The 22,163-nt window shown below is 43.2% G+C and overlaps 1 protein-coding gene across 2 annotated transcripts; it reads left to right on the forward strand.

Moving 5' to 3' along the window:
* The first annotated feature begins 5,328 nt into the window (after positions 1-5,328).
* tpp2 (tripeptidyl peptidase 2) lies at positions 5,329-21,905 on the forward strand. Of its 2 annotated transcripts, XM_071542536.1 has the most exons (29): positions 5,329-5,493; positions 6,555-6,683; positions 7,049-7,144; positions 7,324-7,428; positions 7,560-7,684; positions 8,124-8,287; positions 8,469-8,623; positions 8,755-8,831; positions 8,939-9,066; positions 9,483-9,731; positions 9,850-9,965; positions 10,098-10,269; positions 10,383-10,540; positions 10,633-10,709; positions 10,820-10,926; positions 11,508-11,662; positions 11,872-11,988; positions 12,107-12,207; positions 12,292-12,388; positions 12,493-12,630; positions 12,814-13,058; positions 13,788-13,866; positions 15,427-15,465; positions 16,163-16,314; positions 16,424-16,520; positions 16,771-16,901; positions 17,260-17,509; positions 17,760-17,879; positions 18,312-21,905. In XM_071542536.1, exons 1-29 carry the CDS (start codon positions 5,329-5,331, stop codon positions 18,399-18,401), a joined length of 3,834 nt encoding a protein of 1,277 aa, XP_071398637.1. In that variant the 3' UTR covers positions 18,402-21,905. The 2 variants fall into 2 exon arrangements, with proteins under 2 accessions (XP_071398637.1, XP_071398638.1); XM_071542537.1 differs by lacking the exon at positions 15,427-15,465.
* Positions 21,906-22,163: the final 258 nt, after the last annotated feature.

Consider the following 22,163-nt stretch of genomic DNA (forward strand, 5'->3'; position numbering starts at 1 on the left):
CTGGCCCAAGACTGAGGTATGGTTGGGGTAAAAAGAAAGTTCTGATTATTGACAACTTATACACATATGTACGTTACATTAAGGCTAGCCATGAAATCTGCTCCCGTTGAGTAAAAAGATGATAGTGAATAAATTAATGTCACATTTGCACAAGAGTGTGGACCATTGGATATGAGTTTGAGTTGAAGTTTTATTCAAAAAGAAGCATGTGAAGGAACAACCTCATTACTTGACAGCAACAGCAACAATGCTTAACAGCAACTTTACATTTCTCTAACTACGGCAGCAGTTATGAAAACATTGATATCATGCTGTGTCAAGTGTTACCATCCACTACCATAACCGCTGCTGCCAACATGAGTCATGGTGGTGCCATGTTGCCACAAGTTGAAATAAGCGCATGTCCTGTTACATCTGTTTAAAAGAGCAACAACATTGTTGCTGACACTTCTCCTGCTTCTCCTCCTCTTACTCTTCTTTGGCATGAATCACCCCTCATACACCTACACTGTCAGGGTGCCAACGTCATGAGGAGGATGGCCTGCACTCTGTTTTCAGTGCACACGAACTGGATTGGCAAGAACTAAACTATAATGTAGAGTGATGTGGAAAACATAATTGTAGCCACTGGCAGAGCTAGGTCACCATAGTCCTGTACACAAACATTTTATTGGTGCCCTCCCTTCTTCTGAGCATTAGCAATGTTACATCCACAGTGATTCGGTGAAGGGAGCGTAACTCTTGAAGGAACCCCTCTGTGGGCCCCACATTCAGCATCATGGACCCAAATCGCCTGGATCTCTGCCCCTGATTGTAGCCTACATGAAATAATCAGCAGATGCAAAAAGCAACAAAACAGCAGATGTACCCAAAGAACTACTTTGTGCCATTAGATCCCAGTGGGAGAGATGATCTCCTGCTGTTTCCATGGTATGAAACAGCTTGATGTGCTGTAGGCTACAGAGGGAAAACCCTCCCCGGACAGTCTCCTGGGCCTCAGCCTCACTCCCATTGCCATTATGATGCACAGTACCAAGGGGAGAGCAGAGAGAGACATTTCTGCAGACTTATTTCCTAACCTCCCAATTTCAGGTCCACGCTATTGTGTGCTATAGTCTCCCCGACAAATCCACCATAAAGACATTTGAAACTTCCCTGATGAGAGACTTTTGGCTTCTGGATTTGAAATCAAATTGACCTTTATATTTCTTGCAGCAAAATGTAAATTTAGGTTGGGTCATGCACAAATAATTAAAAGAATCACTGTCATTTACTTATCATTTACTTTCACAGTGTCAGCGCAATCTGCATAACAGATGATCATCAAACAGTAGCCACACCAAACCACATTCATTACAGTTTGGCCTTAAGATGACAGGAAATGTGAGAGACCTACAAAATACACAGAACACACATTCACACCACAAACGTCACCACTGCCATTATTGAGTCTTTGTTAGTAGCTTTAAAAGAACATTTGTTTTGACATAATTTGTGTTTCTAAATAAAAACCCAGTCAAGTCAATGTCATGTATAACAACCTAAATTTCATCCATAAATAGACAGCGATTAAAACTTGGTGTGAGACCATAAAAACAAAACCACAGGCAATACACGTCACTGCCTTTCATATTTCTCATTCATGATCTTTATGATCCGCAATAAATTCAAATGATCCTATTCAACTAGAAGGCACACGGAGTGTGCAAACCTCTACCAACAACTGAACAATTCTTCAACTTGCTGTTACACCCAAAGGCATCACTCCTACCACATACATTTTCACTTAAATTGATTTCTTGACCATGCAAACTTACCCTTAGGATTTGAAACTAAGCCTTTATCTATTTTGGTATCATAGTTACAGCTAAAAAAAGATAATCATCTAATAGTGGAAATCCCAGACCCGAATCACCACCAAAATCAAATCAATGGTTCCGAGGCACAAGGCCTATCTGTTCACCAAATTTCATGGAAATCTGTTCCTAGGTTTCTGAGATATCCTGCAGACAGACAAACAATCTAACAGGGGCAAAAACATAACCTCCTTGGCAGAGGTAATTAGGCAGCTCAGACAGAAGTGCTCTGTCACATAGCAAGACACCAGTAGCCTGGAAAGAATAAGTGGCCCTTATTTCCCCATTGACACCGATCTTGGGCCAAATCTGACAGATGGAAGAATGGACAAGGAGCAGGCCTTGGTGTGACGGTAGGGATAGCATGTCTGGACAGGATTTAAGAGCCATTCAGGTAAAAGGCACAAGGTCACCATCAGCCCAGGCTTGAGCCTATTGGGCCAGGTCCCTGAGATCACCCCAGCCGTATGACCACATTCCTCAAAATAGCCTGACTCTGGTCTGGAACACACTACAAGCCCAGCTGGCCAAGCCCAACCCAGCAGTGATGTGGGACTGAGGAACAGTTGGACCGTTCCTCTAGCAGGAACGTTAGTTAGCCGCAGTACTTCCGTTTGCCAAGGCCTTGGGATTAGCCGTGACTCCTTTAGAACAGCTCTAAATCTAATTAGGCTATATGTCTCATCTCTCCCGTCAGCCTGTTACACCCTGCACGCCTGAAATTAGAGCCTCCACACATGAACAACCCTGCCTTGCACTGTAGCTCAATGGATGTGCATATTTGTTTGTGTGAATAATATGCATAGCAGCCACACAGTTTACAGCACAGCTCCTGTGTCTTCAATTATAATATTTATTTACATAGATAATACCTGTGGTATTACCCATGTCATATGATATTAACTCACACATAACAGAGAAGACCGGTTTATTTTGAAAAATAACTTGGTGATAGCCAAGAAGAAACAGTAATACTGTAAGCCCCTTACATTTGCCACATCCTGTAGCAGTTCAGCTGACTTTTTGTGGTTCTTGTAGCAACACTGGTGAGTGTGGCACCAACTTTATTTAGCTTGGCAAGTAAATTGAGAACATTGCTCTTTACAGTAACTGCCTGACTTTGTATGCACTGGTGTAATACCAGTCAAAACATCAAAATACATGCACTGCAATGCAAGTGTCTTTGGTTGTCACTATCAGGAGTTAAGGAGCAAAGATGCTAAAATGAAAGTAGTATCTGCATGCAAAAATGGGTGGAGGTGGGTATAACTCTTGCCGTTGTATGCACAGCAGCACATAGGGAAATAATGCTTTAAAGACGTTTATTACATGCATATATTTCAGTTTAGCAATGGTGGCTACGCCCTGTGGTAAACCACAACCCTGTGTGTGTGTGTATGTGTGTGTGTGTTTGCATATTTAAGACAGAGAAAGAGAGAAGATCTTTAGTTTGGAGGCCTCATTTGTCTCAAATAACAAGTAACAAAAGGAACAAGGATGCTCAAATATGAATGGCACAACATAATATGTGTGCATGTGTACAGTATGTGTGACAATTCCGAGCCATTGACAGAAAGAGGAAGATAGGACAGATGTTGATTGTAAGCAGATTAGTGAAAGGATGCCAACGACCAGTGGGGAGTGAGGGCATAGGCACACTAAAAATAACTGTATACTTATAGCTAACCCTATGTGGCTTGTGTTGTTCTGTACTACAAGCACTTACAGAGACATACAGTGTGTGTGTGTGTGTGTGTGTGTGTGTGTGAGAGAGAGAGAGAGAGAGAGAGAGAGAGAGAGAGAGAGAGAGAGAGAGAGAGAGAGAGAGAGAGAGAGAGAGAGAGAGAGAGAGAGAGAGAGAGAGAGACAGAGAATGTTGAGTTGAACAGATGGAGATTGACATGTGCAAAGTTAATCCCTGTATTATGGAAAAGACAAATAAACATCTCTATGAATAGAGCATGAATCAAACCTCAATATAATGCATGTGATTTGGTGAAAAACAGAACGTCCATATAAGTCGGATTTAATGTCTCTGGGTGTATAGTCATTACAGTAATATATCCAATACAAAGAAATCCTGTATATGTGACTATGTGCTGAAAATATTTATAATCTACACTTTTATCAGACTTATTTTTACGATTATTTCTGTTTTTCCACCCTCTGCCATCTTCAATATTGCATCTGTTAAGCAAAAAAACAAACACAGCAATTTAAATCATGTTGTAGCAGCGCTGTTAGTAAGAAAAACTATTGAGCAACACAGGCAGGTATGCTGATAGTCCTCTCTTTCCCTTTCTCTACCCTTTCAGTTGACCCATGGTCCATTAAACACGACTTGAACCCTCCATCTGTCTCCTTCCTCTGAGAAGGAAAAAGAGAAAGAGAAAGAAAGAAGAAAAGACTCACAGGACTTTATTTGTGTATTTTACGTGGGGCCTAATTAAAGTATGTTGTGGAAATAAGTACTGCCAGAAAGAACTTCATGAAGGTGTGATCTTGAGCGAGCATATAGTGTGATTTATGATTCAAATAATGACAGGAGGGAAGCAAACAGGGAACAGGTACAGTATATCTGTGCCAAGATTTTTTTTTTATCAACTCTAATCAAAGGTAAGAGACACCCAACATTTGTCAAGGCCCAGATTGTTGAGTGTTACAAAAGAACAAACACAAATGATGAAAATTATGGTTTTGCTTATTATCAGTTGGCTCCTTTAAAGTCCCATACTGTTGGTGTTGCCCAGGCCTATTACAGGCACAATAAGCTATTTGATGGAACTGAACAAGCAATCAAAGCTCATGGGTGTTTTTGTTTTTACTGGAGTTATTGTGATTAAGTTTAATCGCAGTATAACTAACAGTGTTATAGCACCACCTAGCGTGTGCTCTTTTCTGGCACTGGGCCACCCAGAAGATTAATAGGATGAAGATGTACCACTCCTGACCTGTACTAGTCCCTGATGACACAAGTATACTTTTAATACGCATTATCAAGAATGCTATATGAGCAAATGTTACCCTACAGGCTTGGATTCACTGACATGCAGACTGGAGTTCTTGAAATCAAACACTGCCTGTCACATCTATTGTTTCTGTTGTTGTCTCCAGCAGGCAGTTGCTAATCTAATGAGTTGATGCTGTCTACTGTATTATTGAGGTTCAAAGATAGCAGACATTACTCAGCTGGCAGTGTTACTAAGTTTGACACCGGCACGTCACGCATGGTGGTAGTGTCATAGCCTACAGGTATGATCAGATGAATATTCAGATGATTGTATTGTAAGTGTGGATGGGAGGCTACAGTGTAACTATCAGAGAGTTCAGTTTGATGATAAACGGTCTGTAACGCCAAGCTCCAGTACATACAGACCCATACTGCCCCTTTAAGGTTTTCCTCCCCGTCTCTCCCACCGTGTTGCTCTCTTCCCCATTTCGCTGCTTTGTTTTCATTGTCACTCTTTTGATCATGGCTGCTCATTCTACCGAGGAACCGTTCCCCTTCCACGGGCTGCTTCCCAAAAAAGAAACCGGTGCTGCGTCTTATCTCACCAGGTTCCCCGAGTACGATGGCCGAGGTGTGCTCATCGCTATTCTCGACACCGGTGTGGATCCAGGGGCCCCGGGCATGCAGGTAAATCTAACCGGCTGCGTAGCGTTAGCTAGCAGCTAGCTCATTTTAGCTAGCTACAGGCCCAACTCATTCAGATAGTTTGCACAGCGTAGGCTAACGTAGCACAATTACTTAACGGTAATTTAGATAGCTAGGCACACACAACACCACTGTATCGCTCGTATGACAGTCTAATCTGTAGATGGCCATGGATCGCGGGTATTTGCTCTTGCTGTCAAATCTGGTTTCGGCTGATGCTAGACTAACGTTAGCTAACTGTAGGTTGACGTACATGTTAGCCAGTTAGCCTAGCAGTGATGTCAGCTAGCTGAATTAACGTTAGCCAGCTAAACTGCCACTTATTCTTAAATTTCTTCCACAGCAGATAGTATGTATCATGTCATCTGGTTAAGTATGATTTGTGCCTAGCAAACTGCACGTTGTTGCCACGAGGTAAACCGTAGATAATGTAAAGGTAAGTTAATTGATTGGCAGCGTTAGCTAGCCGCACAAGTTAACTGCCAAGTCACACTGGGGATCGTATCAAGTTAGTTTGCCAGTGCCTGATAAGTTAACTAGGGGCTGCCCCCTGTTACGTTTGTGTATATGTGGGATGGCTGAACTTTGTGGCACACTGAATTAAGATCAAGTATTTGCTTCAGCGCTGCTCAAAATAAGGAAAGGGGGACAATATCTCTTAACCTCCTGCTGTGTGTAAACAAACCTCTCCAGATCGGGGGGACAGTTAATTGTGGGAGACTGGCAATCGATGTTCTCCTCACGAAGGATGGCTACTTCATGCCATGTTGCTCAGTATAAGTTCAGGCGATTTTCTCAGATTTTCTGTCAGTTAATTTCTCCCACTGGTAGGTGTGTGTGTGTTAGCTGGGGGTTCTGAATGAAAGCTCAAGATAGTAGGTTGTGGTGGATGATGATGATGATTATGGAAGACCTTTGCTTTTTGGTGTAGCTGTTAGTGTTACTCTTCCCTGGTCACTAGGCTACAGAATGTATCTTGAGCACCCAGTCCAGCGTTCTTGATAGATGATCGTTTGCGTTCTTCTCTTCTCCCATCCCTAAAGGTCACAACTGAGGGGAAGCCAAAGATCGTCGACATCATCGATACGACAGGCAGCGGTGACGTGAACATGACCACGGTGGTGGAACCCAAAGATGGGACGGTCGCCGGCCTCTCTGGCAGAACACTTAAGGTGTGCAGGCCCCCTTTGCTATACTGACAAATAAAAATGGATTTGATCTTGACATATTTGATGTGATGATGTCAAGAAATGTTCCATAACTACTATTGTCCTGTGAGCCAAATCAAGTCTAAATGCTTCAGATGCCAACAACATGAGTATTTTCTTCTGTGGTGATAGTGTGATGATTCCTGCTTTCATTAATTCTGTGTTGCCCTTTTTATCTCACTATATTTGACATGATCAGACTAGATCATTAGGCCTAAACTGTGTTTCTTCTTCTCTTTCTCTTTGTATCTTTCTCACCCCATGTCTTTATCTGTCTACATCTCTGTGTGTTTCTGTCACACTCCCCCTCCCTCCCTCTCTTCCTCCAGATCCCTCCTGCCTGGGTCAATCCATCAGGGAAGTATCGCATTGGAGTTAAAAATGGCTACGAGTTCTTCCCTAAGGCTCTTAAAGAGAGAATACAGGTAGAAAGACACTTCATTAATACTTAACACAGATTCATGAAAAACAAGTACATGAAAAAGGAATGTACATTGTTGATATTCATTTAATACATGGAAGATGAATTATATAGACTACCATTGTTTTTCTTTGGCGGGTCTAATGTTGATGTTGCTAAAGTACTGCTACTTTTGTCTATTAGAAAGAGCGTAAGGAGAAGATGTGGGACCCTCCACACAGAGCGGCCCTTGCTGAGGTCAGTCGCAGGACAGAAGAATTCGACCTCGCTCACCCCTCGCCCTCACAGGTCAGAAATGCAAACTTAAGTTCTCTGTGTACTCGTCAGTATTTGCATATAGTTACTAGCCACTGTGCTGTGTTGTGTCCTAATCTGTCTCCTCTCTCCCATCTCTCTCTCTCCCCGCTTCCTGTCTCCAGATGGAGAAGCTGCAGAAGGAAGAGCTGCAGAGTCAGTCAGAGCTGCTGGCGTCTCTAGAGAAGAAGTACAGTGATCCGGGTCCTGTATATGACTGTGTGCTTTGGCATGACGGCATCACATGGAGGTCAGCACATCAGGATGGGCCCCCTTACTTTCTTTCTGCATTTTCCTCTGCCTAGTTTCTCCCCTCTCGTTTAGAAATACAATATCTCGCCGCTGTCTCGTGAAAACTTTGTAGCTCCAGTTTTTGTGATTTTCATGTTTTCACTTCAAGTTGAAACATCACATGTTCCTCTATGGGCTGAGAAAATTCTACAGCCCTTGGGTTTATGAATACATTTCGAAACCAATTGGATAACCTCAAAACTGTATGATGGTCAACCTAAAACCAACACTGTTTTTCTTAGTTCCTGAAAAGTAGACATTTTGGAGATGGTATTGTACACTGTATTCATGCTTGGCTTTTAGGGTCTTTCTCTTCGCCATGTCTCTTCTTTCAGTAGTAGGTCTTACCAGGAGTAGATTTATCCCTCACATTGTCCACTGCTGTGTGTACTCTAAAGGGCTGTAGTGGACACCTCAGAGAGCGGGGAGCTGTCCCAGTGCACTGTGCTGAACTCCTACAGAGAGACTCAAGAGTACGCCTCGCTGGGAAATGCTGAGATGCTGAACTACTCTGTCAACATTTACGATGAGGGAAACACACTCTGCATCGTCACCAGTGGAGGTGAGGCATCCCCAAAGCAAAGAACAAATCTTCGTGTTTCAGCTATTCTTTCAAGCCCTTGTGTGATTCAGTCTGACAAAGTGTTAGGGCAGAGATAAAAGCCAGTAATATGAGACTGCATAATCTGCAGATATCCACTGTGTAACCGCCAGTCTAACTTGCTTTTGTGTGTTTTTTGAAGGGGCTCATGGGACACATGTGGCAAGTATTGCCGCAGGTTACTTCCCAGAAGAGCCGGAGCGCAATGGTGTTGCCCCTGGTGCCCAAATCCTGGCTCTGAAGATCGGAGACACCCGCCTCAGCACCATGGAAACAGGCACAGGACTTATCCGTGCGGTACGCTGCCCAAGCTCTCAATCAAATAAAGATTAGCAGTAACAGTTTGCCTCTCCTTTTTCATCTTTTTTTCCCAGATTATTCATTTGTCTCATTGATTCTTTCTTTCTTTGTCTGTCTGTCTCTCAAAGATGATTGAAGTAATCAACCACAAGTGTGACCTGGTAAACTATAGCTATGGGGAAGCCACCCACTGGCCCAATTCGGGGTAAGTGTTGTGTTTGTGGTGGTGAAGGGGGTGTGATTGTGTGGGTTTATTTTGTGTTGCACATCCTTACTCATATCAATCATGTTAATTTGCCCATTCTCTTCCAGGAGGATTTGCGAGGTGATCACAGAGGCCGTGCAGAAGCACAATGTAATGTTTGTGTCGAGTGCAGGAAACAACGGCCCCTGCCTCTCCACAGTGGGCTGCCCCGGGGGAACCACCAGCAGCGTGATAGGTACACACACTGATAACACACACTTGTTGATCCACACTTGCCTGGTTTAATTGGAGAAATGTGATATGCTTTGGGGATTTGTTAGCCTCCCAGATTATAATTAAAGCTACATTATGCCTTGAGGCAGGAAGTGTATTGTTAGTCCCGCCCTCCTCTCCCTCAGTTGGTCAAGTTCATGCACCTGAGGTTTGAGGCTGTGCATGTGTTGAAGATGCAGATTGCAAGCACAGGCAATCTGCAGTTTGACACAGACTGATAATGTATCATATATCCTCTACATTATTGAAAAAAATGCATATTGTAGCTTTAATTAACACCAGAGGGAGGAATATAGGTTTACATGGCAGCATGTTCAATCAAAAATAAGTGTTTTTGTGTTTTTTTACACTTACACTCCTACTCTTTTCTCTCTACAGGTGTAGGGGCTTATGTGACCCCAGACATGATGGTGGCAGAGTATTCCCTGAGGGAGAAGCTGCCTCCCAACCAGTACACCTGGTCGTCCCGAGGCCCCAGTACAGACGGGGCCCTGGGCGTCAGCATCAGCGCCCCTGGAGGCGCCATTGCATCTGTACCCAACTGGACCCTCCGTGGCACCCAGCTGATGAACGGCACTTCTATGTCGTCCCCCAACGCCTGTGGAGGCATCGCACTTGTCCTCTCAGGTGTGTGGGTGTGGGGTGATATTAGGTGGGACACATTGCGTATGTGCCTGCGAGTGCAAATGCAAGACTGTGTGCATTACTGATATATGCCTGTGATTTTTGTGGGTGCTTGATGAAGGGCTGAAGCAGAGCGGGATCCACCCCTCTGTTCCTGCGGTGAGGAGAGCGCTGGAGAACACGGCTCTGAAGGTGGATGACATCGAGGTGTTTGCACAGGGCCATGGAATTATCCAGGTAGCTGGACTATGGATATTTTTTTCATTCTTGTATCCTTTTATAGTCTCTATGTTCTTTTTTGCAAGTAGTTCCTTTCTCGTCTCTCTGTATATCACCTACTCACCACCTTCCTCCCTTTCTTCCCGTCAGGTGGACAGGGCGTTAGACTACCTCACTCAGCATGCCTCTTTACCCACAAGCCACCTGGGCTTCTCAGTAACGGTGGGAGCACAGAGAGGCATCTACCTCAGGGACCCTGCCCACGTTCTGGCGCCCTCAGATCACGGAGTAGGAATCGAACCCATCTTCCCAGAGAACACAGGTATTTATTCTGTAGTACTTTCCAGCAATCACTTTTCAGTGTGGACTAGTTTTTCATGTCTGTCCTTCACTATCTGTCTTTTTGAACTTTTGTACCTTGCATGTCCATTATAGGAAACTCTGAGCGAATCTCCCTTCAGCTACACTTGGCCCTCACTTGCGCCGCCCCCTGGGTCCAGTGCCCCTCCCACCTAGAGCTGATGAACCAGTGTCGTCACGTTAATGTCCGCATCGATCCTGTGGGACTGAGAGAGGGACTGCACTACACTGAGGTAGGCAGGGGAATGAGGGTTGGAGGAAAAGCGTGAGTTCTGGTTTCTGTGTGTAATAATGTTGAATGATCACTGTGAGCTTTTGTTTTTAGGTGTGTGGCTACGACACTGCAGCGCCCACCTCCGGTCCCTTATTCAGAGTCCCCATCACAGTCATTATCCCCACCAAGTGAGTAAACACATTATATTGGCAGTAGTTTTTCTGTCCCTCTCAGAGTAAGAGGTGTGTGTGTGTGTGTGTGTGTGTGTGTCTGACAGCTCTCTCTCTCCCCCCGGCAGAGTGACAGAGAGTCGTAATCAGGAGGTGTGTTTCACAGACATCCACTTCAGACCGGGGCAGATCAGACGCCACTTCATCACTGTTCCTCAGGGAGCCTCCTGGGCAGGTGGGTGTTTCTTTGTGTGGTTGGGTGGGTGTTAAGATTTCAGTCCAGGTATCAGAAAACATCACCTAATAGTACCATTAACATTTTTGGTTTTAATGTTGATTTAAGGTGTAATAAGATATTGAATATTGATCTAATTTTAATCAGTTTTATAGTAGTCTGGGTGTGTTTTATTGAAGAAATCAGTTGGACATGTTATGATTTTTATCTAGAAAATCAATGGCATATAAAAATGTTACAACAATAACTTACTGTCTCTTAGTGAAATGTGTCCATTTAACGAAGCAATGAATTAAAAAAAAATGTTTTAAAAATGTGTATAATTGGAAACATCAGTATCAGAGTATTTCCTGTGTTACCTACATTGTGAGATACGTAGAGATAGGTGTGCATAATTTAAATGTGTTTTTTTTTTTCATTTTTAACTTTTCTTTCTCTCTGCCTCTCATTGCCTTCCACTCCACTTTCCGGTCGTGCTGTCCGTCATGCTGTTTTGTTTTTTTTCCACAATCATCCTCCTCCTTTCACCCCTTGTTCTCTTTGTCATTGTGTTTTCCTCCGCCCCTCCCTCTCTCCTGCAGAGATCACGTTGACCTCTCATTCGGGGGATGTGTCGTCGAAGTTTGTCCTCCATGCGGTGCACCTGGTCAAGCAGAGAGCCTACAGAGCCAATGAATTTTACAAGTTCTCTTCGCTACTGGAAAGAGGCTCACTAACTGAGGCTTTCCCTGTGCTGGTACATATTTAGATTTTATTAGTTTGACAGGGACAATGCACATTAATACACATGTCTGTACATGTACCATAGTTAGCTAAAAAGGCGAGTTTTCATCTGTAGTCCCTGGCCAGGTATCACTCACTGGCTACCTAGAAGCCATATATTGCTATATGCATTCATACACAATTTTCCTGACCATTTTTTGTGTGTGTTCTCTCTCCGCGCAGTCCGGTAGGGTAGTAGAGCTGTGCATCGCACGCTGGTGGGCGAGCCTCGGTGACGTCACGGTCGACTACAGCATCTCCTTCCACGGACTCACCACTTCTCCCTCTCCCCTACACATAGTAAGTAGAGCACAGACACACACACGCACCGCCAGTGAGAACAGCAGTGCATTTATGCCACAACACAGAAGTTAGTCCTCTTGTCTGGTTGTAACCCGTGATTGTCTCTCTCTCCCAGCATGCCTCAGAGGGAGTGACAAATTTTGAAGTGTCGTCGCCCCTGAGGTATGAGGATGTGTCCCCTGGTATCACCCTCAAGTCCTGGGTTCAACCCCTCAGGTAATACATGAACACTCGCATACACAGACAATGTCTTGTTCCATATCAGTGCAGCAATACTTATTGCTTACTTTCCTGCTGTAGGCCCTTAAGTTCTAAGATAAAAGCCTTGGGAGCGAGAGATGTTCTCCCTAATAACAGACAAATCTACGAGATCGTCCTCACCTACAGCTTTCACCAGGTACTGCCAGCACCCGTTCAGCACAACATATAGGAAGAAAACACCATTTTGTGTGTGTGTGTGTGTGTGTGTGTGTGTGTAATCTCCCTTTGCTCTGTCCTCAGCCCAAGAGTGGAGAGGTTACCCCTAGCTGTCCCATGCTGTGTGAGCTGCTCTATGAGTCTGAGTTTGACAGTCAGCTTTGGATGCTGTTTGACCAGAATAAGAGACAACTGGGATCAGGGGACGCCTACCCACACCAGGTACGCACTATGACTGTACCAGCCTCCCAGGTTCACAACTAACATGAATAAGAGTGTGTATGTGTTTGAGTGTGTATTCACCTTTCCAAATGTGTCTCTTTTCTAAGAAGTTGGAGAAGACTAAGCTCAAAGTGTGCGTATCATCAACTAACACCTCCCCCCCCTCTCTGCCTCCTTCCCCAGTATTCTCTGAAGCTGGAGAAGGGAGACTACACAGTGCGTCTGCAGGTGCGTCACGAGCAGTCCAGCGAACTGGAACGCCTCAAGGACCTGCCATTTGTGGTTTCCCACCGCCTGTCCACCACGCTGAGTCTAGACGTCTATGAGACGCACCGCGCTGCCCTCATGGCCAAGAAGAAGGCGAACTCCGTCACCCTGTCCCCGGGCGCCACACAGCCCTTCTACATCACGGCCCTGCCAGATGACAAGTGAGTACAGTTGGCAAGGGAAGTTTCTTTTGGACTGCAAGATTTGGGTTCTGATCTGGGTTCTAATGCCATGCACTATGCAACACAAATCATGATTTTGCAAAGGCTGGTTAATTTTGATGAGAATCAGTCAACTGGTTTTGATGATAAATCCAGGTTGTATTGTTGGTTGCTGCCTGCTCATAGCCCAACAGATGCATCCAAGGGTTTACAAAAGATACAACTTGTTTTAATTTATTACATAATCTATTATCATGGAAAGACGGCCCTGAAGAAAAAACGGCTGTGAGTCTCAATACAACTGTTGACCCTCTCAGACTCTTGCAATCTAGAGTAGATGTGTTTTAAGCTGAGAATTGCGTCCTGCACAAACATAACACATTGGTATCATAGATCAAATATGGGTTGGCGGCAGCCTTAACATTGGAGAAGCAAGCTTGTGGTCACCAGTTCAGATTTGGATAGTTCTAGGCCATGAATGAGTAATGTTCTCCCCTTCCCCAATAACTGCTGTCGAGGTGTCCTTTACCAAAGGCACTTAACACCCAGTGTAGCTGCTCAGTGGCGAGGGACTGCAGGATAAGAGCATAAGAGCAGAAACCCCTCCCTGAATAAAACATTAAAAATATATCAATATGATCAAATTATGCAAGGTCTTCAAATTAAATAATGTATCTGTCTTCATCCTCTTCTTCTCTGTGTGTCTATCTCGGTTCCTCTCTTCTGCAGGATCCCTAAGGGGACGAGTCCAGGGTGCTATCTTTCAGGCTCTCTCGTCGTCCCCAAGAGCGAGTATGGCAAGAAAGCAGTGAGTGGCTCTATTTGCTGTTAATCTCCATCCTACTGAGCAGTGGACTTCAATCTTGGTCCTCGACCCAGAGGCCTGCTGGTTTTCGAGGTCTATTTTACACCTGGTTTGCTAGGTGAATGCAGTTAACTACGTGGTAGGATAGAAAACCAGCAGTACTCTGAGTCCCGAGGAGCAGGATTAAAGACCACTGATACAAAGGCTTTTGGTGGTTTCCATTCTTAAGATTCTACAATTTTTCTTCCATCGCCCTCAGACTTGAGCTGAACTGTCTGGTCTGTTGCTTAATATATATTTTTACTTTCCATATGGGTAATGAGTGTAGTTTTCTTCTTTTTTCTCCCTTGTTTGCATTTGCCAATGGTTCCACTGTCAGTCCAAAAACAGAATCAGAGGTTCATCATTCCATCAGCTGTGTCGGATCTCATCACACTGGATCTGAATTATGTTTATGGAATCATTAAATGATTGACTAGATCATAAAGGGATATTTTCACTGACTCCTTGATCAATCAATCAGTTATCTGCCTCTGGAATGTGTGTTCACCACTGTCGTTCAGGCCCTACTGGTAATTGAAAATAGGGAAAAATATTTATTGGAAATGATGAACACAGAAAAAAGGTCTAGATGGTGCCGCTGTAGTTTATGTTAAAGTATAATCTACAGACAGAAGTAAATCACAGCAAAGGAAATGGGTGACATCATTACAGCTAATTGGGACAGCTAATATTTCTTACTTACTATTGAGCCCACTGGGAGGAATGTGAGCCAAAAACTGCTAATGATAGATTTAAGTGAAATATTGTTTTAAAAGTGCTCTAAATAGACTCTTCTAAAGTCTGTAGACTCCTGCTACTCCCATCAAAACTTCCACTTTCCATATGTGCATTACAATGGCAAATGTTTTAATTCGCTTTCCTTCATTTATTTTCCTTATCTTGGATAGGATTACACCAGTGCTGTTCCATCATGTCTAAATATTTGTGTGCTTGGCTGAGCTTGCCTGATTCAGTGGATCCAATGCAATGGACTTCAAGTTGAAACGGTTGCTTTTCAGCACTCCATCATTTTCAATAATTTTTCCAAGCCTGTCAACATTGCATTGGATAATCTACAAGGGCTAAAGGCCTGTATATAAATTGAGCCTCATACACACACAAATATTGAACTGTCTCCAAGCCAAAGCTTCACTCGTGGTCATGTTTAGTTTTTGTTACTGATAAATTTCGTTTGATGGGACCTCTGAGTAGAGGTGCAGTGCTTAACCCTTGTGGCAGAGCGGAGGGGGGAAGAAAAAGTTTGTAAAATTTGTCAGATGAACATGAGACGGGAGGGGCTATTGTCAGGAGCACACAGGGCAAATGTTAGTCATCCAGTTTGCCACTAACAAGGATTACACCACTGTTTACCACTGTGACATTTCTTTTGAAAGCCTGAAAGGTAGGTGGGTAGATTCTGAGCCACTTGGCAGGATGAAAGCTAAATGAAGAAAGAGAGAGAGAATCCTTTTGGTGTGTTTGTGTTGTCTCTTCCTTACTGTGTGTTATTCTGACCACCAGGGGCAGGCCTCTGCAAAACGACAAGGAAAGTTTAAAAAGGTACTGGATGAGCTAGAATCACTGTTCAACACAGAGCGGCTAATGCTCTCCTACCACCTGCCTTTACAAGGAAAATGGCTTACTCCTTACCTGAAGATAGGATTTGTTATATCTGCATTAATAATGTCAAAGCATGTCACTGTGAATAGCTGTATTGGAGTAAAGAGCAAATATTAAAAGATAAGATGCAGTTTATTGATCCCCTAGGGGAAATTCGGGAGAGGAAAGAAAGAACAAAAAGAGGATTGTTTAGCAAATATGCAACAGTCTAGTCAGGGTACGCAATTATTCTCAGTAGAATTTTATTTTGAGGAATGTTGTGTTTTCTGGTGGTCAGTAAAATGGCACAACTATAATTTATCTAATTGGTAACAGTAATTAATTAAGGAGTGTTTCTTTAAATTTACATAACTGGTAGGATGCCATTCAGTTGGTGTAGGTAGACAAAGCTTAAAGGAGGGTTATGTTATTAAGTTTTCTACCTACATGCCCACTGGAGAACTATTTTTAACTGATCTAAAGAGAGATAACCAAAAGGACCTTGGTGTCGTGGGACGTACTCACATTGACACGGCATTGGTAGAAAGGGTGAGAATTGGGATGCTGATCCAGAGTAGTTAAAAAAGGTCATGGATGGTATTGGGATTTATTAATTAATTTAGTTTTGACTGAACAAATTTCTGTGTGTGTCATACAGGACATTGTGCCAGTCGTCTACCACTTAATTCCTGCACCCAACAAGACGAAGAACGGAGGAAAGGAGAAGGACAAGGAAGCGGAGAAAGAGAAAGATGTGAAGGAGGAGTTTTCGGAGGCCCTGAGAGACTTGAAGATTCAGTGGATGACAAAGTGTGCATCGTCGCTTATCTGTTTTGCTTTGCTCAGTGACATGTTTGTTTGATCTTTCATCTTCAATCCCAATCTCTCAAACGTATCATCTCCCGTCTTTGCTGTTCAGGTTGGACACCAGCTGTGTTTATGACGAACTGAAGGAAAACTACTCCTCTTACCTTCCGCTACACGTGCAGAGACTGCACCAGTTGGACTCAGAAAAGGTAATAAAACACAAAAGAACACTTGTTTTTAAAGGAAGATCACTTTTAGTATTTCTCTTCCTTTTTTTTTTACATAATGGGAAAGTGGAGAGAGGCACAGTAGGGGAGACGCATGAGAGAAAAGCTCTGACAGGATTCAGTCGCAAGATAATGGGGGCACATGTGGTTCCAGAGTTGGGAGATTTAAACATGTATGTTATCTCTCTGGTCACAGTGATTTCTCTTACCCTTGCGTACTGTTTGTGTCCAGGAGCGTGTAAAACGTCTCGGGGAGGTGGTGTCAGCGGCTGACATCGTCTTTTCCCACATTGACCAGACGGCCCTGGCTGTCTACCTCACCATGAAGACAGACCCTCGACCAGATGCTGCTTCCATCAAGAGGTATGCAACACTGAAGAATTGTAGTAGACAAAGCGCTTTATCAAAGGGCATAAAAACAATGGATAGAAAAGAGGCAGGTTGAGAGAAAATGTGTACACCAGAAAAGTAAATTACAACACTTCATCACAAAAAAACTCCTGGAATGCATTGAACATCACAGATTGATGATATTTAACAGTATCAGTATCCAAGGGTGGAGTTTTCTTTAAGGTTATCAAGCGCAGAATATAACATTCAAGTTTTAAGTTTCCAATGGATCATCCTAACAAACATTGGCTTCACACACACACACACACACACACTACTGAACCCTCAAACCTGAATCTGAATCTATCTATCTATAACCTCCGTGTTCCAGTGACATGGAGAAGCAGAAGTCGTCTCTGCTGGACGCTCTGTGTAGGAAGGGCTGCGCTCTGGCTGACCAGCTGCTGCTGCCCCCCGCGACCCAGGACGGGGCCAGCGCTGTGGGCTCGGGACCCGCGCCATCAGAGGGGGTCGGGGATCAGGTGGGCAGCAGCTCTGACGACACCGTGCAAACCGTGGCTAAAACCCTCTCAGATACTTTCTGGGAGGTGCAGAAGTGGGCGGAGCTGACTGACTCTAAAGTAAGTTACATTTGTTGGGGAGGGGCTTGTTAAATGTGTTTGTTTTCCTGAAAGCAAAATAAAGGAAAGGCCAAAATAATTCTGGAATTTTGACTTGGCGCAGTTGAACTTTACCTAATTATTCAAAACCTTCCTGATGTGAATGTAGCTGCCATTTGCCTGCACATTGAGACAGTGACTCAGTGCTGTGGTAGTTTAGTAAATGTTTAACAAAGCTCTTTGTTGGTCTGGTCTCTTCTCCGCTGTTCAGGTGCTGACGTTTTCCTACAAACACGCTCTGGTGAATAAGATGTATGGCCGAGCCTTGAAATACGCCTCCAAGATCGTAGAGGACAAGCCCAGCAAAGACAACATGAAAAACTGCATTCAGGTACAACAGCAGTGACAGCTGACATGTTTCTCTCTAGTCAACAGAATTGGATATGTATGTTGTGTTTTTGCAGTGTCTGCGGAATGTTTTGTCTACTATTTTTAATGAGGAGGAAGAAGATTAGGGTCACGTGAAAAATGTATTTGAGTTCTGAGAATTCTGAGAATAAAGTCAGAATTCTGAGATTCTGCATAAAGTCAGTCTCAGAATTCTGACTTTAAACTCAGAATTCTGACTACATTCTCAGAGCCCAAATATAAACTTTTCACATGTGGCCCTAATCTTCTTCTACACTTCAAAGACTATGCTTTTACAAAATAACTAACACACAAATTAATGATTGAACAAACCTGTAATACTAGCAGTATTCCTGATCAGTTTTATTCAGTGGAATGACCTTCTGTTTTGTTTTGTTTTGTTTACCCCCCCCAGCTGATGCGACACCTAGGATGGACCCACTGCGCCACCTTCACCGAGAACTGGCTCCCTATCATGTACCCTGTAGACTTCACACCATTCTAGGCACGGACACACCACACCACACACATGCATGCACAAGCAACATGGCCATACATGGTCCATACATGGTCACTCAGATTTCATGTCCCTCAGGGTCACATGGTCTATGCATCTGACCAACCAGCTGCCTCTCTCGAGAATAGACTAGTGTTTTTAATTAAGATATAGGTAATCACCAAAATGAAGGAAAAACCGGAGCGTAAAATGAGAGCAAAGTATATTTAAAGGAGGTGAGGGTGTATTTCCCCTGGCTTGGTGCAAGGGAAATATACCAATAGATGTCAAGTGTTTCAAAGTGATCACCTTCATCCTGTGGTGAAGCATTTCAAACCACAGGCGACTGGTGGGCACAGAATGGCTTGTTGAACATCACAACACTTTAAACCGTATGGCATGGCTGTCTCAGTTGCTCCATCTCTACCCATTTCAATGCCACCTTCAGCAAAACAGCGAATGATTGAATTTCTCACACTTTAAAATGTTTTTAGCGTCTGTAACTCTGTCGAGGCACATTGAAACTGAAGCTCAGTGCTTTCTAGGTGTGGTGTTTCCTTTATTTTGGTGTCTTGTGCAGATTTGGAGGCTTTGACGTCCACCCATACTCAGCTGCCCAGACTGTCTCATTCATATAAGTAACCTCATTATATATACCGTATAAGGACCCATGTGGACACTGGGGGTGCATCCCTAGTCTTTAAAAAAATAACTGTGTGACCCCACCCACTCACCTTCAAAAACAAACAAAAAAACTGTCTGGCCATATAGCTGGTTCAGTAAGAAGACAAGGAGGAGACGCTGCTGTACAATGTTTGGACACAACTTGTGAGGTCACACAGTCTTCCTGCTCACCTGATTTAAAAAGGGAAACTTAGGTCAAACTAGAACTTCAAATCATTTTTTTATTAATTGTCCCAGCCCGGTCTGCTGATATGAAATGTTTTAGGTAGTGAAATGTTAATCTTTTAGGCTCAGTTCACCGTCTCAGAACACAAGACCGTGTTGAGGTGCCTTTCTGCCAGTACCTTACCTTTTTACAGATGGGAGGATGGAAGTGGCATGTGGGCTTTGCTCGTAGGAAGCAGCAGAATCTCGTCATAACAATACACTCAGTTTCTCAGTCATTTCACCCATCAGCCTTTGGTGTCAATGTGGTTTTAAAGCTCATATCCGCAGTATGTTGCGTCCACGCACTGTATGCCAGGCATCGGTGACTGTTAGGAATTAGGAATGCTAAGACGCGACCATCTCTTGCTTGGCTTCCACTTGCTTCCAGAGGCCCAACTGCCTCATACTGCCGAGTTTGCCTAACAAGAGGTTACTTGAGCCACACATTTGATCACCAGTTACAGACCTCACTCTGTCTAGACGGAGGATAACGCAAGGGTTGCATTTGTGTTCAGTTGTGGTTGCGGTAGGATGTTCAGTACAGATTTCATTGTGAAATGTTCACACAGTATTAGAGATATCTCAGCAACATTCAGAATGTTGCAATTGTACACAGTGTCATAAAATAATGTACATACACACATAACACACAAAAATATAAAGATGCAATATAAGTATATAATACAAATATTATTCTCATTGATGTATTTTGCATATATGCATGTCTTCTAGGATGTAAGGAAAAAAAGTTTTATTTGGAAGCAGATTTTTAGTTTAGTTTGTTTCGAAAAATTTGAAAGAGATTTTAAACCCTCTACAAGACTCTGAAATACTTAATGTCATTATTTTCATGGGCGTGTGTTTGTGAATGACTTCATGTATACTTGTGAGCATATTTGTGTAAATGAATGTTTTCTCACCACTGAACTGAAAGTGTCATAAGCCAGTTAGCCATCAGCTATATATTTGTGTGTGTGGAGGGGAGGGGAGGGGTAAAGCATGATTTTTTGTTTTGTTTTGTTTTCAGACACCTTATTTACATTAAAAGTACATGACCTGAATACTGTAAAGAACGAAGATACATGGTTGTTTGTTCTTGCAATGCCATGTATGTAAAGGGGGGGGATCGTGCTGCATGTACAAGTTGGCATTATGAAGTTGAACTTTCCACTGATGGGGGGACTGACTGATCAGGGGAGTTCTGCACTTCCCACATGACTACCTACTGTTAAAGGGTTACTAGCAAAATTAAAGATACACCTAAGTAAATAAGAGCTACAAATTAGATTATAGTTTTATAGTTTAGATCAGTGGTTCTCAGCTTTTTTGGCTTGTGACTGATTAAAATGAAGCGATGCCCGATGAACAGTGATGCCTGGTGAACAGTTCAACCAAAGAATGATTTTATCTTTTCAGGTTATTTAATTTAATTGATTATCAGAGGAGGCCTAGAGGCTGGAAACTATTCAGTGTTTCAAAATTTCCCCCCCAAAAAAAGCAAATGTCAAGGCAAACATTTTTTTCCCTATCCCATAAATCATCTTGTGACCCCCAGGTTGAGAACCACTGGTTTAGATTACAATGGCTCTGTTATGGTGTTGAGTGCAGTTTCCCTGGCATGGCTGAAGTCCTCTCACTGGTTGGGAAGGTATACGCTTACGAACATCGAGCGATCGTTTTCATCCCAAGGCCTTTCCTTTCTGTCCTGGTGGGAGTAGCTAGTCTTTTACAGGTTCACAGTACCCACATATATAGGAAATAAGGGGTCACAGAATGGTTTGATAGGCTTGAAAATAACATACATACTGTATGCCGTGGGTGTTTCTGTGCCGGATTAGATCTCGACTCATGTTAACCCGGGGGTAACAACACCTTAATGAGATCCTGTATGTTGGTGTTTCTGTTTTTTTTGTTTTTTTAGCAGTAACTTGTATGCACTTGCTGCAGTAGAAAGGCATTACCAACCAGACACTTGGGAGTGCAGGTGGAGCTGTTGCCACACTGCTAAGCTGCTTCATCTCAGCACAGGCCTCCACAAGTGCACAGGGGTTTATTGGAGTTAGTTGGGTTTGATTTTCGACTGAATCTTTGCTCATAACCCTCCAAAGCTTAGAGTCTATCATTGGTTACTTACAGTAATCTTTACCTCTTTACCCTCTATATCTTCTCTTTTCTCTTTCTTCTTTTTCTCCTCTCTCCCCTCCTCCTCCTCATGTGTGGGTTTTGGTTCAGACCTAAATTGCGTTCAGGGTTCAGCTGTCTACGTGTTGCCAATGACAGTTTCTCCGAAAATGGCCTTAACTTTCACCACAGGACTGTACCGTCCATTCTTGGCACCAAACAGAATATCTCATATCTCTATCGCTCTCACTCTGCTGGTGTCAGAAAGACTTCGGAAATGTTTCTGGATGTCTAGTCTATTTATATTTAGAGTCATAAAACCTAGTAAATGCCAATATTTTACATAATGTTATGAGTTAAGGTTGTATGTTCTTAGTATTATTTTATAACCATTCTTCCTCGATGACATGGAAAAGACCGTAGCTACTGTCACACGATTTTGTGATCACATACATGGAATTATGTCACAAACAAGGAAAATGACACTGAATAAAAACGATTTGGAAGAATTCAAGTGTTCTCTGGTTGTCACTTGTTCTGTGTAGGCTACAGCAAGACTGAAATGGGATCCTTAGGAGTGGTCTGGGTACATTACACTGTAACGGCCTTGCAGGTTAAATTTGGTATCCCATCTGATGACAGATTCTATATTTGGTCATGTGTTTTGTAATTATATCTGAAGTGTAACTTGCTTACTACAAAGCATATGGAATTATCGTGTAAAACCTTGACAGCTATATACTATACTTTTACCACATA

This window comes from Centroberyx affinis, unplaced genomic scaffold, assembly GCF_046629955.1.
Source record: "Centroberyx affinis isolate AG114_WGS23_722 - 3 ecotype Tasmania unplaced genomic scaffold, CSIRO-AGI_Caff_v1 ptg004122l_1, whole genome shotgun sequence".
Taxonomy (NCBI): Eukaryota; Metazoa; Chordata; class Actinopteri; order Beryciformes; family Berycidae; genus Centroberyx; species Centroberyx affinis.

Excerpts from the sequence above, each read along its gene's own strand:
- tpp2 (XM_071542536.1), top strand. The coding sequence starts at position 5,329 with ATGGCTGCTCATTCTACCGAGGAACCGTTCCCCTTCCACGGGCTGCTT. Across the intron at positions 9,732-9,849 it reads CATCGCACTTGTCCTCTCAG|GGCTGAAGCAGAGCGGGATC; the intron begins GTGTGTGGGTGT and ends TGCTTGATGAAG. Across the intron at positions 16,902-17,259 it reads GATGCTGCTTCCATCAAGAG|TGACATGGAGAAGCAGAAGT; the intron begins GTATGCAACACT and ends TCCGTGTTCCAG.